Source organism: Octopus bimaculoides, chromosome 1 (assembly GCF_001194135.2).
Source record: "Octopus bimaculoides isolate UCB-OBI-ISO-001 chromosome 1, ASM119413v2, whole genome shotgun sequence".
NCBI classification, from domain to species: domain Eukaryota; kingdom Metazoa; phylum Mollusca; class Cephalopoda; order Octopoda; family Octopodidae; genus Octopus; species Octopus bimaculoides.
This window is the reverse complement of record NC_068981.1, coordinates 2,349,463-2,362,562: the sequence shown is the minus strand read 5'-3', so window position 1 is coordinate 2,362,562 and position 13,100 is coordinate 2,349,463. Positions and strand designations below refer to the sequence as shown.

The window sequence follows — 13,100 nt, the reverse complement described above, 5'->3', positions numbered from 1 at the left end:
ATACAACGATATATATGATGACAGGCTTCTTTCCTATCTACCAAATCCACTCACAAGGCTTTGGTCAGCCCGAGGCTATAGTAGAAGACTCTTGCCCAAGGTGCCACGCAGTGGGAATGAACCTAGAACCATTTGGTTGGGAAGTACACATGCACCTATTGTCTGGCTTTAGTAGAATTCTCTGTCTGAAAAGCCTTGCAACATATTCAAGATATTTGCATAGAACTTGGAGAATTACCTCTATTGATAAACATCAGAGGCAGAAATAGATGCGACTGGAAAGAAAGTGGTTGTGGTGGAATTGCTATGTAGAATAATGAGAATGTAACCGTAACATCCAGTTTATGATGCTGCATACTGATGATATACACAGCATATACACCCACTATATAAATGCTTAGAATCATGGTGCAACAATTGAGGAGAAGAGATTTGGAATGACACTAGGAAAATGTATTAATCAAAGTGAATCAACTTACCATTGATTTTCTTTCAGGTATGTCATTCTTCTGAATGTTAACTAACCAGAGTGTCACATTCTCCGAGGAATGACACAGCATGAGATCAAAGACAAGCAAGATTTCTGTTTGACCTCATGCTGTTTTTAGAAAAAAATGATCTACTGCCCAGCGAGAGTTGGCACACTCTGGATATCTGCTTCATGAATAATGTAGAAATTATCTACAACGTGAAGTCAGATTAGTTCTATGTTCTTCTACAAATTTCTCTGACCCTAATAATGTAGAACTGTTGGTGTTTGTTCCTTCTCAAGCCATGGCTGGCTCATAAGGGCCGGTTTCCCAGTTTCATTGGCCTATTGGTTCCCTACCTGGACGGGACACTGGTCCATCACAGGTTAACTGCTAGATGCAGGAGGAAAGAGTGAGAGAAAGTTGTGGCAAAAGAGTCAGCAGAAGTTCACCATGACCTTCTGCCAGAGCTGCATGGTGCTTGGGTGTTTCGCTCATAAACACACACATCGCCCGGTCTACAATTCAAACCCACTATCCCTCGACCGCAAGCCTGCTGCTCTAATCACTTGGCCATGTGCCTCCACAATATTGTAAAATTAACAATAATTAATTCAAATAACGGTAGCTCAGCACCTTATTATAAGAAGCTCTCTTTGTTCAGTTTGAATTTCTACAAAGCTCAGTAGAAATTAAGAAAGAAATCTCCAAACTAAAATGGCTCAGAATTCTCTCAAAGCACTGGTATGAATCTGAATCAGTTTCTATAAGTAATGTAAAGTGTATTTGTAAATATGATTCCCACAAAACATAAAAATTTTCTTGAAATGAAGAACAATGGTTTCAAATCACTTAAATGAGCAAACAGCCTCTAACAGTGCAAAACCCAGTTAAGAATGTCTTATTTTGGAATTTTAAATGAAATATAATATCCCCATTAAAAAAACAGAATAGTAAAAAATATTGAGGTTGGGAGAAACAAAATACAATTTAAATGACTTCTGCAGATTTTCATGCCAAACTGCTTTACTGCAAAATAAACAAGCCATTGGTTGAAAAAAAAAGCACTTTGTTCACATTAGACACTCAAGTGTGTAGTAACGTATTGAATGCAATATCTTGACCTAAGGCAGCGAGCTGGCAGAAATGTTATCATGCTGGGCAAAATGCTTAGTGGTATTTTGTCTGTCTTTACGTTCTGAGTTCAAATTTCACCAAAGTCAACTTTGCCTTTCATCGTTTGAGGGTCGATAAATTAAGTACCAATTGCATACTGGGGTTGATCTAATCAACTGGCCCCCTCCCCCAAAATTTCAGGCCTTCTGCCTAGAGTAGAAAAGAATATCTCAACCTCACTGGTACACATGCAAATAGATAAATCAACAGGGTGCTTGAACCCTTCAGCTGTTTATTGAGTAGTGGTGGCCATTAGTGTAAAAGATGTAATCCCTGCTATAAATAAAATGAACTTGGAGCCGGCAACAAGCCTTCATGGTTTACTGATAGTTAACCTTAAAAAAAACTGATTTCAACTTTGATGACACTTGTAAACTGCCTCTGAAAAATCCCCCAAAATGGTTATAGTAAACAGTTTATGTTTGGGTGAAGATTTTGTGATAATGTTGCATCATAATTTGATTTGTATACCATTTTATTAGTCAGGTGAAATGAATTTTCATCACTCTGTAAAGTGGTTGGCTTTAGGAAGGGCATCCAGCCATAGAAATCATGCCAAAACAGATATGGAACCTGAACAGCCCTTCAACTGGTCAGCTCCTGTCAAACCCATGCCAGCATGGAAAACGAATGTTAGATGATGATGTCAATGAACAAAGCTTTCCTTATATTGACTTTTTCATTTTCCAGTTTGCTTTCTTAATGAAAGTACATATCTGCTAAGATACCATATCTTACATTTATGAATACTCATAGATGCATACACACCATTGATTCAAACTCACATATGCACACTCTGTTCAGACTCACTTATATGGGAAATACACTTTACAGATTCACTTGCATAGAGATTAGAAACAACACATTTGTACAGACTCAGTTGTAGGGACGTCCATACACTTAAAGCTATTCTTGATGTACACTTCAGCTAACTGAACATTCTTTTACAACATTCCAGCAGAGGAATGTCGACTTCATCTAGTCATCTACCACTCGTCATTCATGAACATTGAACTCTTTTCTTTTCTGATTACGTGGCTTACTTAGCCAAACTTAACATTTAACCTGAACTCAGATTTCATAACAATGATATAAAAACCTAATTACCATCTTTAATCTTCTTTTTGCTACTCTTGCTGATCACAGTCAACAATAGTAGCAAGTAGAAAATACTCTCTGTTTGGCTACTTTTTTCAGAAAAAGAAATATTTCTAATTTTTAATCCAAAGTACTATTACTGAATATCTCTTGTGAGATTTACAAATAGTAATTTTCAGATATATGTATTTTGTACTTGGCTATTTGTCTTGTCCATAACAGAAGCAGAGCAGATGTTACAGTGATAGATCTATCTCTCTAGCTTTACATATTACCAAGACCATAAACTGGATTACCATAGAGAAACCAATAGCGTAGCTGTGACCAGTACCCCCTGACTGGCTTCCCTGCTGGTAGCACATAGAAAGCACCATCTGAATGTGGTTGATGCCAGTTCTGCCTGACTGGCTACCGTGCCAGTGTTATATAAAAAGCACCAACTGAACATGGCCAATGCCAGTAGCTCCTGATTGGCTCTTCTGCTGGTGGCAGGTAAAAAGCACCATCCAAACGTGATTAATGCCAGGCCCGCCTGACTGGCTCCTGTGCCAGTGGCAGGTAAAAAGCACCCACTACACGCTCAGAGTGGTTGGCGTTAGGAAGGACATCCAGCTGTGCCAAACCAGAATGGAGCCTGGTGCAGCCTCCTGGCTTTCCAGACCTCAGTCAAACCGTCCAACCCATGCCAGCATGGAAAGCAGACGTTAAATGATAATGATGATGAATTATCATAAGTGATACAGATTAGAATGTCCAGTTACAAACCACCTGGAAACTAGGGACAAGCTTAGCTGTTGAAGCCAATGCTAATCTTGACAGTCCTGATAAAGTAGTTAAAGAAAATGCATTGGGTATGCGTGTGGTGGGGTGGGGGATCCTTGATTTTTATAAAAGTCCTATCAGAAATCTCTAAAGTTATTACAACAGATGTTTTCTCTCTATGGTGGTGCTGCTCCAACATGAATATGTAGTCAACAAGATGGAACAGTGAGAGCAAGTGCGAGTGTGAGGGAACTACTAATTGAATGTATGTGAGGTTCTTTTGTTTTTTTTTGGTTTTTTACTTGTTTCAATCATTAGGCTGTGACCATGCTGGGGCATTGCTTTGAGGAATTTTAGTTGAATGAATCAACACCAGTATTTTATTTTTTAAAGCCTGCTACTTATTCTATCAGTCTCTTTACCGAACCACTAAGTTACCTGGACATAAACACACAAACAGCAGTTGTCAAGCAGTGGTGGGACACACACACACACACACACACACACACGATGGTTTTTGTTTGTCAAATCCACTCACAAGGTTTTGGTTGGCCTGAGGTAATAGTATCAGACACTTACTCAAAGTGCCACACAGTGGGACTGAACCAGAACCAAATGGTTTGGAAGCAAGCTTCTCACACAGACATGCTTGTCCCTGAATTTTATTTGTGTGTGTGTGTGTGTGTGATCATCATCATCATCATTTAACGTCCGTTTTCCAGGCTGGCATGGGTTGGACGGTTTGACTGGGGACCAGGCTCCAATCTGATCTGGTAGTGTTTCTACAGCTGGATTCCCTTCCTAACGTCAACCACTCCAAGAGCGTGGTGGGTGCTTTTTATGTGCTACCAGCATAGGAGCCAGTTGGGGTGGGGAGGCTGGCATCGAGGTCAAGGAGGCTGGTGAATATGTGTACATGTATATTATAACAGTTTGACTCAGATCCATATCACTTAAAGTTTTCATGGACATAGGTCATGTCCATCTCATCAGGTGTTCAGAGGATCAGATGTCTCCAAACTCCTGGAGACATCTGATTCACGCCCTTTTTGCAGCGGTCCTTAAGTTTTTCTAAGCCCTGTAAAAGAACTCAGAAGGTTGGGTCTCCAGCCAGGCCTTTGACAATACCCTTAAAGCCAGGAACTTTTCAGCACCCCCTCATGTGTTGTGTAGCAGACATGGACAGCATTAGAGCAAAAAATAGAAAGGTTTATGCATTGATGATAATGGTTTCATCTGCTATCTTGTCAGTGGCTATGCAAGATATAAATAAAAGGAGTTGGTTTGTGTTCTTTACTTTTTACCAAATGTATATATTGCCAGTACCGCCTGACTGGCCTTCTTGCCGGTGGCACATAAAAGCACCCACTACACTCTCGGAGTGGTTGGCGTTAGGAATGGCATCCAGCTGTAGAAACTCTGCCAAATCAGATTGGAGCCTGGTGTAGTCTTCTGGTTCACCAGTCCTCAGTCAAATCGTCCAACCCATGCTAGCATGGAAAGCAGACGTTAAACGATGATGATGTATACCAAGCATGCACTAGAGATGCAGGCTGAGAGAAAAGGAATTTGTATGTTGCAGATGCACAGGAGGAGGTAACAGTGGGAGCTCTTAGAAAATTACCATTTGTAAATCTCACAATGAGAGATTCCCTTGTTCGAAGATATAAGGACACAGATCGTGTTGTATAGCCAGCTGGAGACGATGTCTCCTGGGGCTAAATTACAGCAACATTCGTCCTAAACCAGGACTGCCATGTTATGTTGGCAAATAATCTTTACAGTGGGAGCTCTCATTAAATAAATTCTTTAAAATACTTGAAAGGTGCCATAGAAGTAGTGTCTGGCTTCTGTTGCCTTGGAGAACTGAACTGTAGAAGAGATGGGTAAAGTTCCAGAGTAAGAACAGGGTGGAAAAAGCACAAGGAACGGATAACTCTATTTGTAAGGGGATTTCCTCATGGAATGTAATGTGGACAGGTAGCATAATGCTTGTGTAAGAAATGTGGGACTTGATGATTATGAAATTTAAGGGTTGCAGAGACTGAATGAAAGCAGGAAAGACAGGAAATGAGCATGCTCTGCTGGGTGTGAGCCTTATGTGTATCATCATCGTCATCATCATCATCATCTTGTGTTTTAAATTCGGGTTTTGTCCCCATTAACGGGGGTGACTGGATCTACCTCAGTGCCATAGCAACCGCCCTCACGCCATCTTGCCCAGTTTTGGGCATCCTCTCTTCTCAAGTCAACCCTCCCAATCTCCTCCTCCACATTCTCTTTGGTCTACCTCGCTTTCTTGGTCCATTTACCTCAAACTCAACCATCCTCTTCAGAACATGTTCCTCATCCCTTCTCAACATATGTCCGTACCACCACATAATCATTTAATGTCTGTTTTCCATGCTGCCATGGTTTTGATGGGTTGACAGGATCCAACAAACCACAAGACTGTGTCATGCTCTAATGTCAGCTTTGACATGGTTTCTACAGTTGGATGCCCTTCCTAATGCCAACCAGTTTCCAGAGTGAGGTTACTGATTAATTTAGAAGGAAAGGAAAAGCTCCCTTGACTGAGAGTACCTGAAAGAGATGGAGAGGGGCTTATGCCAAACGGTAGGGAGACATGCACAGCTGTCTTGTATCCTGTATTATATAAGGGTGGGTGGCATAGCTGGTGAGAAGATAAAGATGTTGGTGATGAGGTGTCAGTGTGTACTTTGAAGGTACATGAAGGTAAGTAAAAGAAAGAACATGGACAATGAAGCAGGGAGGAAAGAGAGCCTGGATAAATACCTTAGATTTATATATATAGTTCTATATTTAAGATACGAGGAATTATTTACATTGTTTACATTTGACAGATATTTGTCCTCATCTTGTTTGTTGTTAACACAATGTTTCGGCTGATATACTCTCCAGCCTTCATCGGGTGTCTTGGGGAAATTTCAAACCAGGGTTCTCATTCCTAAGGTATTTTTTGATGTTATTATCATTATTATTCAGTTCACTGTCTGGAATCGAACTCGGAATCTTGGGGTTAGTAGCCCGCGCTCTTAACCACTACAACATATGCCTATAGTGGTTAAGAGCATGAGCTACTAACCCCAAGATTTCGAGTTCGATTCCAGGTAGTGACATGAATGATAATGATAATAATAATAATAATAACAACAACATCGAAAAATACCTTAGGAATGAGAACCCAGGTTTGAAATTTCCCCAAGACACCTGATGAAGGCTGGAGGGTATATCAACTGAAACGTTGTGTTAACAACAAATAAGATGAGGACAAATATCCACCAAATGTAAATAATGTATATATATATATATGTATATATGAGAGGGTGCTGAAAAGTTCCTGGCTCTGGGTAAAATGTTCAGAATGTTCAGTTAATTATGACTTTATTCAACATATTCCCCTCTCAGATTCACACACTTATTGCAGCAGTTCTTCAGTATTTCTAAGAACTTAGATGGTTGGACCTCCAACCAGGCCTTTTGCGATACCCTTAAAACAAGGAACTTTCCAGCACCCCATCATATATATATGTATGTGTGTGTGTGTCTGATGAGTTTACACATATATACGTTTAATATGGGATTTTTTTTTTGTTCTTTTAGCTCATACACATTGTTTCCACACTTCATCGAGCTCAAATCAAAATGAAGGAAAGAAAAATCCAAATGAAAACGACAAAGGTTTGTAAAATTTTTTCATAAAACTTCATTTGTACGTCACTTTGTTGTCCATTTCCAAATTTTCTGTTCATTGCAAAGAACTTGTTTGTGATTCTCTCTCTGTGACATGGATTTCATTCAGTTGTAATTACAAATTGTTGTGTAACTTAACAAGAAAAACAAAAATGCACACAATATTTTAAATGAATATTCGAGCGAGGTCATTGCCAGTGCCGCTGGAGTTCCTCCTGTGCAGGTGGCACGTAAAAAAGACCATTTTGAGCGTGGCCGTTGCCAGTACTGCCGGACTGGCCCTCGTGCCGGTGGCACATAAAAGCACCCACTACACTCTCGGAGTGGTTGGCATTAGGAAGGGCATCCAGCTGTAGAAACTCTGCCAGATGAGATTGGAGCCTGGTGCTGCCATCTGGTTCGCCACTCCTCAGTCAAACCGTCCAACCCATGCTAGCATGGGAAGCGGACGTTAAACGATATTGATGATGTACGCTGAGCTTCCTACAGTTCCATCACAAGGCAGTGGTTGACCTGGAGTAATCGTAGAAAACACCCCAAAAAGTGAAGTGATTGCAAAGTTAATTTATTAACCACTCGGCATACTTCCACATGTGTGTGTGATTGCGGGGCGACTGAGCTTGTATTTACCTCTGCCATCACGTGCGTACTGATAGTAATCAGCAGCCTCACTATCAGTACTGGTGCCACATACAAAAGTATTGGTTCTGGTACTACGTACAAAAGCAGTGGTGCTGGTGCCATATAAAAAGCGTTGGTCCTGGTGACGTGTACAAAAGCGTTGGTGCTGGTGCCATGTAAAAAGCACCCAGTACACTCTGTAAAGTGGTTGGTGTTAGGAACAGTATCCAGCTGCAAAAATCTTGCCAGCTCCGGTCAAACCATCCAACCCATACCAACATGAAAAACGAACATTAAATGATTACAATAATGATGATGATGATGTATATTCACTTGATGCATTATTGTTTTTCTCCCTTTTTTTCTTCAGATGATAAGATTCCCATGTTTCCACGTCTTTTCATTTGGGTTGGAATGATTGTTGCTAGTTACACAATGCTTCGACTTATAAGTGGGACCGATTCTAGTGTATATCACTTCATCTCTTGGAATGAGTTTTACTATGATATGTTGGCTAAAGGTGAGGTGAGTAATTGCTATTATTACATTTCACATTTCCATAATCGTTGACACGTTACCATAGCCTACAAGTAGAGCAATGTGCTGTAAAATCTCAACATATAGTTTCTGTGGTAGCACGTAAAAGCACCCACTACACTCTCAGAGTGGTTGGCATTAGGAAGGGCTTCCAGCTGTAGAAACTCTGCCAGATCAGATTGGAGTCTGGTGTAGCCATCTGGTTCGCCAGTCCCCAGTCAAACCGTCCAACCCATGCTAGAATGGAAAGCAGACATTAAATGATGCTGATGATGAAATGCAACCAAAATACTCCACCTGTTTTACGTTCAGAGCAGCCAGATTGGGTCTCTCACAACTACCTTACAACATCCTTCTAAAAACATACAATCACATCATCAAAATCTTGAAGGCACAAGAAAATGCTTGATTCATTCAAGACAATGTCAATAAATTAGAATTATAATACAATTTAATCTGAATGCTAAAGGGTTAATATCTCACACACCCCTCCCGTTTAACCCCACTACGTTGCACTTTGGGTACCTTTAATCCTTTACCATTCAAATTACACTGTCAAATATAATGCTTATTTATTCACATTGTTTTGAATTAATCAGACATTATCTCATAACTTTGAAACATTGATGATGTGGCTGTTTATTTTTAAGATAGGTGAGAGGCTAGAATATTTGGGCCAGTTATGTTAGTTTAACTCATAAAGCGCTGGGATTGGCACTTACATTGCATGGGCTGCTGAGGACATTTTATGAAAATGAGACTACCATGCCCACTCAAGAAACAAAAAAATAGTTAAAATATCTTCTTAGTCAGTTCTATATTTAAGAGATGAGGAATTATGTACATTATTTACATTCGATGGATATTTGTCCTCATCTTGTTTGTTGTTAGCACAACGTTTCGGCTGATATACCCTCCAGCCTTCATTAGGTGTCTTGGGGAAATCTCAAACCCGGGTTCTCATTCTTACGGTATTTTTCGATATTATTATTATTCAGGTCACTGTCTGGAATTAAACTCGGAACCTTGGGTTAGTAGCCCATGCTCTTAACTACTACGCCATATGCCCATGGGATACCTTAGGAATGAGAACCCAGGTTCGAAATTTCCCCAAGACACCTGATGAAGGCTGGAGGGTATATCAGCCGAAACGTTGTGTTAACAACAAACAAGATGAGGACAAATATCCGTCAAATTTAAATAATGTATCTGCTTAGTATATAATGGTGGCAAGTTTTACCTCATCTGAAAAGTCATTAGTTGAACTATTAGTCCTCTTGCATTCTGGTGGATATTGGAGCATTTGAGTGACATTAGACCTCAACAAACGCCCATAAATTAAAAACATCTATCTGGGCCATGATCGGGGCCTGTTGACCTGTGCCTGATGGCCACAATTGTGGCCCATCACGCTTTGTGTTAAATGCCTAAAGGTTAGAGGAATCAACAATTGTTGAAAGCATTTAGGCAGAGTTTCTGGTTTGAGCAAACCTCCCTCCTCATACACCAGTCTCAAAGGTCCTGAAATTGGTCACAGATACTGCCTTTCCTTCTGATTAAAACAATTTTAAAAAATAGAGATGGAGTCCAGTGCTTTGCTTGTATCAAAAGAAATTAAGATAATGTAAAACAGAGTGTTTTGTTGTTGTTGAAGTCATTATGTATTGTTGAATAATGTTTGTTGCTAGTGTGGTGGCTGATGGTGGTGGTGTGAATCTGTGTTGCATGTTGGATTGACGAATGTATGAGTTAGTGATATCAAGTCCAAACTGGTTGAAGATTTTTTTTTTTCTTTTTCATTTATTTCAAATATCTAAAGAGGTCTTATTGATTCTAAGGCATTCAGCATCTTGATAGCTACATCTTTCTTCTCTTCAATCTTTTCATTAACCCAGCCAATCTTTCACTAATTACTGATGAGATGGCAGAATTGTTAGCATGCCGAGCAAAATGTGCTTAGTGGCATTTCATCTGTTCTGTCTTCACTTTCTGAGTTCAAATGCTGCCGGGGTCGACTTTGCTTTCCATCCTTTCAGAGGTTGATAAAATAAATACCAGTTGAACACAGGGGTCAATGTGATTGACTTAGCCCCTCCCCCTCTCCTGAAAGTGCTGATCTTGTTCCAAAATTTGACATCATTATTATTATCTAATATAATAAATGTGAAAACTAATTTCTGTGTGTCAGTGTGTCACACTTCAACCCCATTGCTCACTATTCATTGACACTCCCACTATTGCTCATGTTGGGGTGAGAGTAATAGTAGACATAGAGACAGTTGTAGATCGATGGTTGTCATGGTAATGGGGTGATAGTAATAGTATGAGCTGTAGTTGTGATAGAGGCGGAGGTGATGGTGATGGTGGTGGCACCGGTGATGGTGATGGGTGGAAACAATCAACAGAAAGAGGGAGAGAGAGAAAAGGTTAGACAGAAAAAAGGAATTGTACTGACCCCTGAATGGAAAGACAAAAAAAATGTTTGCTATAAGTTCCAAGTTGACAAATTATATCATTGTTTTGATGAAAACTGTTCATTGCTTGAAAAACATTGATCAAGTTCAATAAAATTTATTATGTACTCACTGCGGCTTTTAAGCTGGTTGTTAATAATCTTATCATTATTATTTAAAAGGAGGTATTTGTACATCTGAATAATTTCAGGCTTGTTTCTGTTTCAGGTTCAAGAAGTGGTCATCCATCCTGAAGGTGAAATGGCAATTATTCGGATATATGAAGGTGCTATAATCAAAGGAAAACCAGTCAGTACCTTTTTTTTCTTTTTTAATAATTGTTCTATTATTATTTTCAATTTTTTTCTCATTTTCGCATTGTATATCAGAAGTTCTTTTTTATATTCTCAATACAATCGTTTGTACTCAAATAATAAATAACAAATCACCCTCTGCAATCATAAATTCTAATAAAAAAGGAGTGGCTGTGTGGTAAGTAGCTTGCTTATAAACCACATGTTTCTGGGTTCAGTCCCACTGTGTGGCACCTTGGGCAAGTGTCTTCTACTATAGCCTCAGGCCGACCAAAGCCTTGTGAGTGGATTTGGCAGGCGGAAACTGAAAGAAGCCCGTCATATATATGTATGTGTGTGTATATATTTGTGTGTCTGTGTTTGTCCCCCCAACATCGCTTGACAACTGATGCTGGTGTGTTTACGTCCCCGTAACTTAGCGGTTCGGCAAAAGAGACTGGGGGAATAAGTACTAGGCTTACAAAGAATAAGTCCTGGGGTCGATTTGCTTGACTAAAGGCGGTGCTCCAGCATGGCCACAGTCAACTGACTGAAACAAGTAAAAGAGAAACAAACATTAATCATCAACTTTAGTTCATTTTTAATGCCATCATCATCGTCCCCATCACCACCACCACCATCATAATTGAGCTTTTTTCATGCCACCAGCACTAGTGAGGTGACCACCCCAGGCTGACCAAAGCCTTGTGAGTGGATCTGATTTGCAGAAACTAAAAGAAACCCATGTGTTTGTGTGTGTATCACCATCATCATCATCTAGCATCTTCTTTCCATGCTGGTATGGGTTAGACAGTTTGACTGAAACTGATAGGTTGGACTGCTACACCAGGTTCCACTCTGCTTTGCATGGTTTCTACGGCTGGGTGCTTTTTACGTGCCAGTCATGTGACACCAGCATCAGCCACGGCTACAACTTCACTTGGCTTGACGGGTCTTCTCAAGCACAGCATACCACCAAAGGCCTCCCTCACTTGTCATTGCCTCCATGAGTCCCAATGTTTAAAAGGGGGCTTTTTAGTGGTACCAGCACTGGTACCAGTTACATTACACCAGCCTCAACCACAACTATGATTTCATTTGGCGTCACAGGTCGTATATTGTGTGTTCACTGGTTAAAAATAAGGATCATATATATGCTGTTGCTTATTTCCAATTCTCTGTGGAACCATGTTCTTGTTGTCTCTTGTTTGGTAGACTGGAGTGTTGGGGGTGGGGGGTTCTTACATTGCTTGGAAAGAGATGGATGTTGGTATCAGAAAGGGCATCAAGCCATATAAAACTCTATCCTACATACCCTTGTCTGACTCGTTCATACATGGAAACATCATCATCATCATTTAATGTCCGTTTTCCATGCTGGCATGGGTTGGACAGTTTGACAGGAGCTGGCCAGCTGAAGGACTGCACCTGGCAAGCTGAAGGACTGCACCTGGCACTAATTGTCTGTTTTGACATGGATGTCCTTCCTAACGCCAATCAGTTCACAGAGTGTACTGGGTGCTTTTTATATGGCGCCAGTGCCATAACTTTTTACATGGCACCATCATCTGCAGCGTCACCAAGTAGATTGCAAGACAAGGACCTCTCCTACTTTTCCATGCTTTCATGAGTTGGTTGTGTATTTTTGCATTATTATTTGTTAATAAATTTCTAGAAATGATGTGTGCACATGAAACAATGGTGATCTCAGAAACTGTATTTCACTGCTTTTATGAACTGACTTGTGAGGTGTTTGATGAAGATTAAAGTATGAAATTTTTAAACAGAACACTTCTCCTCTTTAACAATAATTACATATGTCTTTCAATAGGCTGATTCTAATTTATTTGCTATGAAAATCCCTGATCCAAATAATTTTGAAGAGAAGATCAGAAAAGCTGAAAAAGAGCTCCATATCGGGAATTCAGATAAAATTTCAGTTTCTTATCACCGAGATAGGTAAGTAATTTATACAT

At 40.0% G+C, this 13,100-nt stretch overlaps 1 protein-coding gene across 1 annotated transcript in view; it reads left to right on the top strand.

The window, feature by feature from the left end:
* LOC106871107 (paraplegin) overlaps positions 1-13,100 on the top strand; it is a 61,471-nt gene that overhangs the window by 23,137 nt on the left and 25,234 nt on the right. The window contains exons 3-6 of the mRNA XM_014917410.2: positions 7,131-7,208; positions 8,212-8,366; positions 11,060-11,140; positions 12,956-13,083. Coding sequence (XP_014772896.1) covers positions 7,131-7,208; positions 8,212-8,366; positions 11,060-11,140; positions 12,956-13,083 — 442 coding nt within the window. The remainder of the gene's footprint in view (positions 1-7,130; positions 7,209-8,211; positions 8,367-11,059; positions 11,141-12,955; positions 13,084-13,100) is intronic.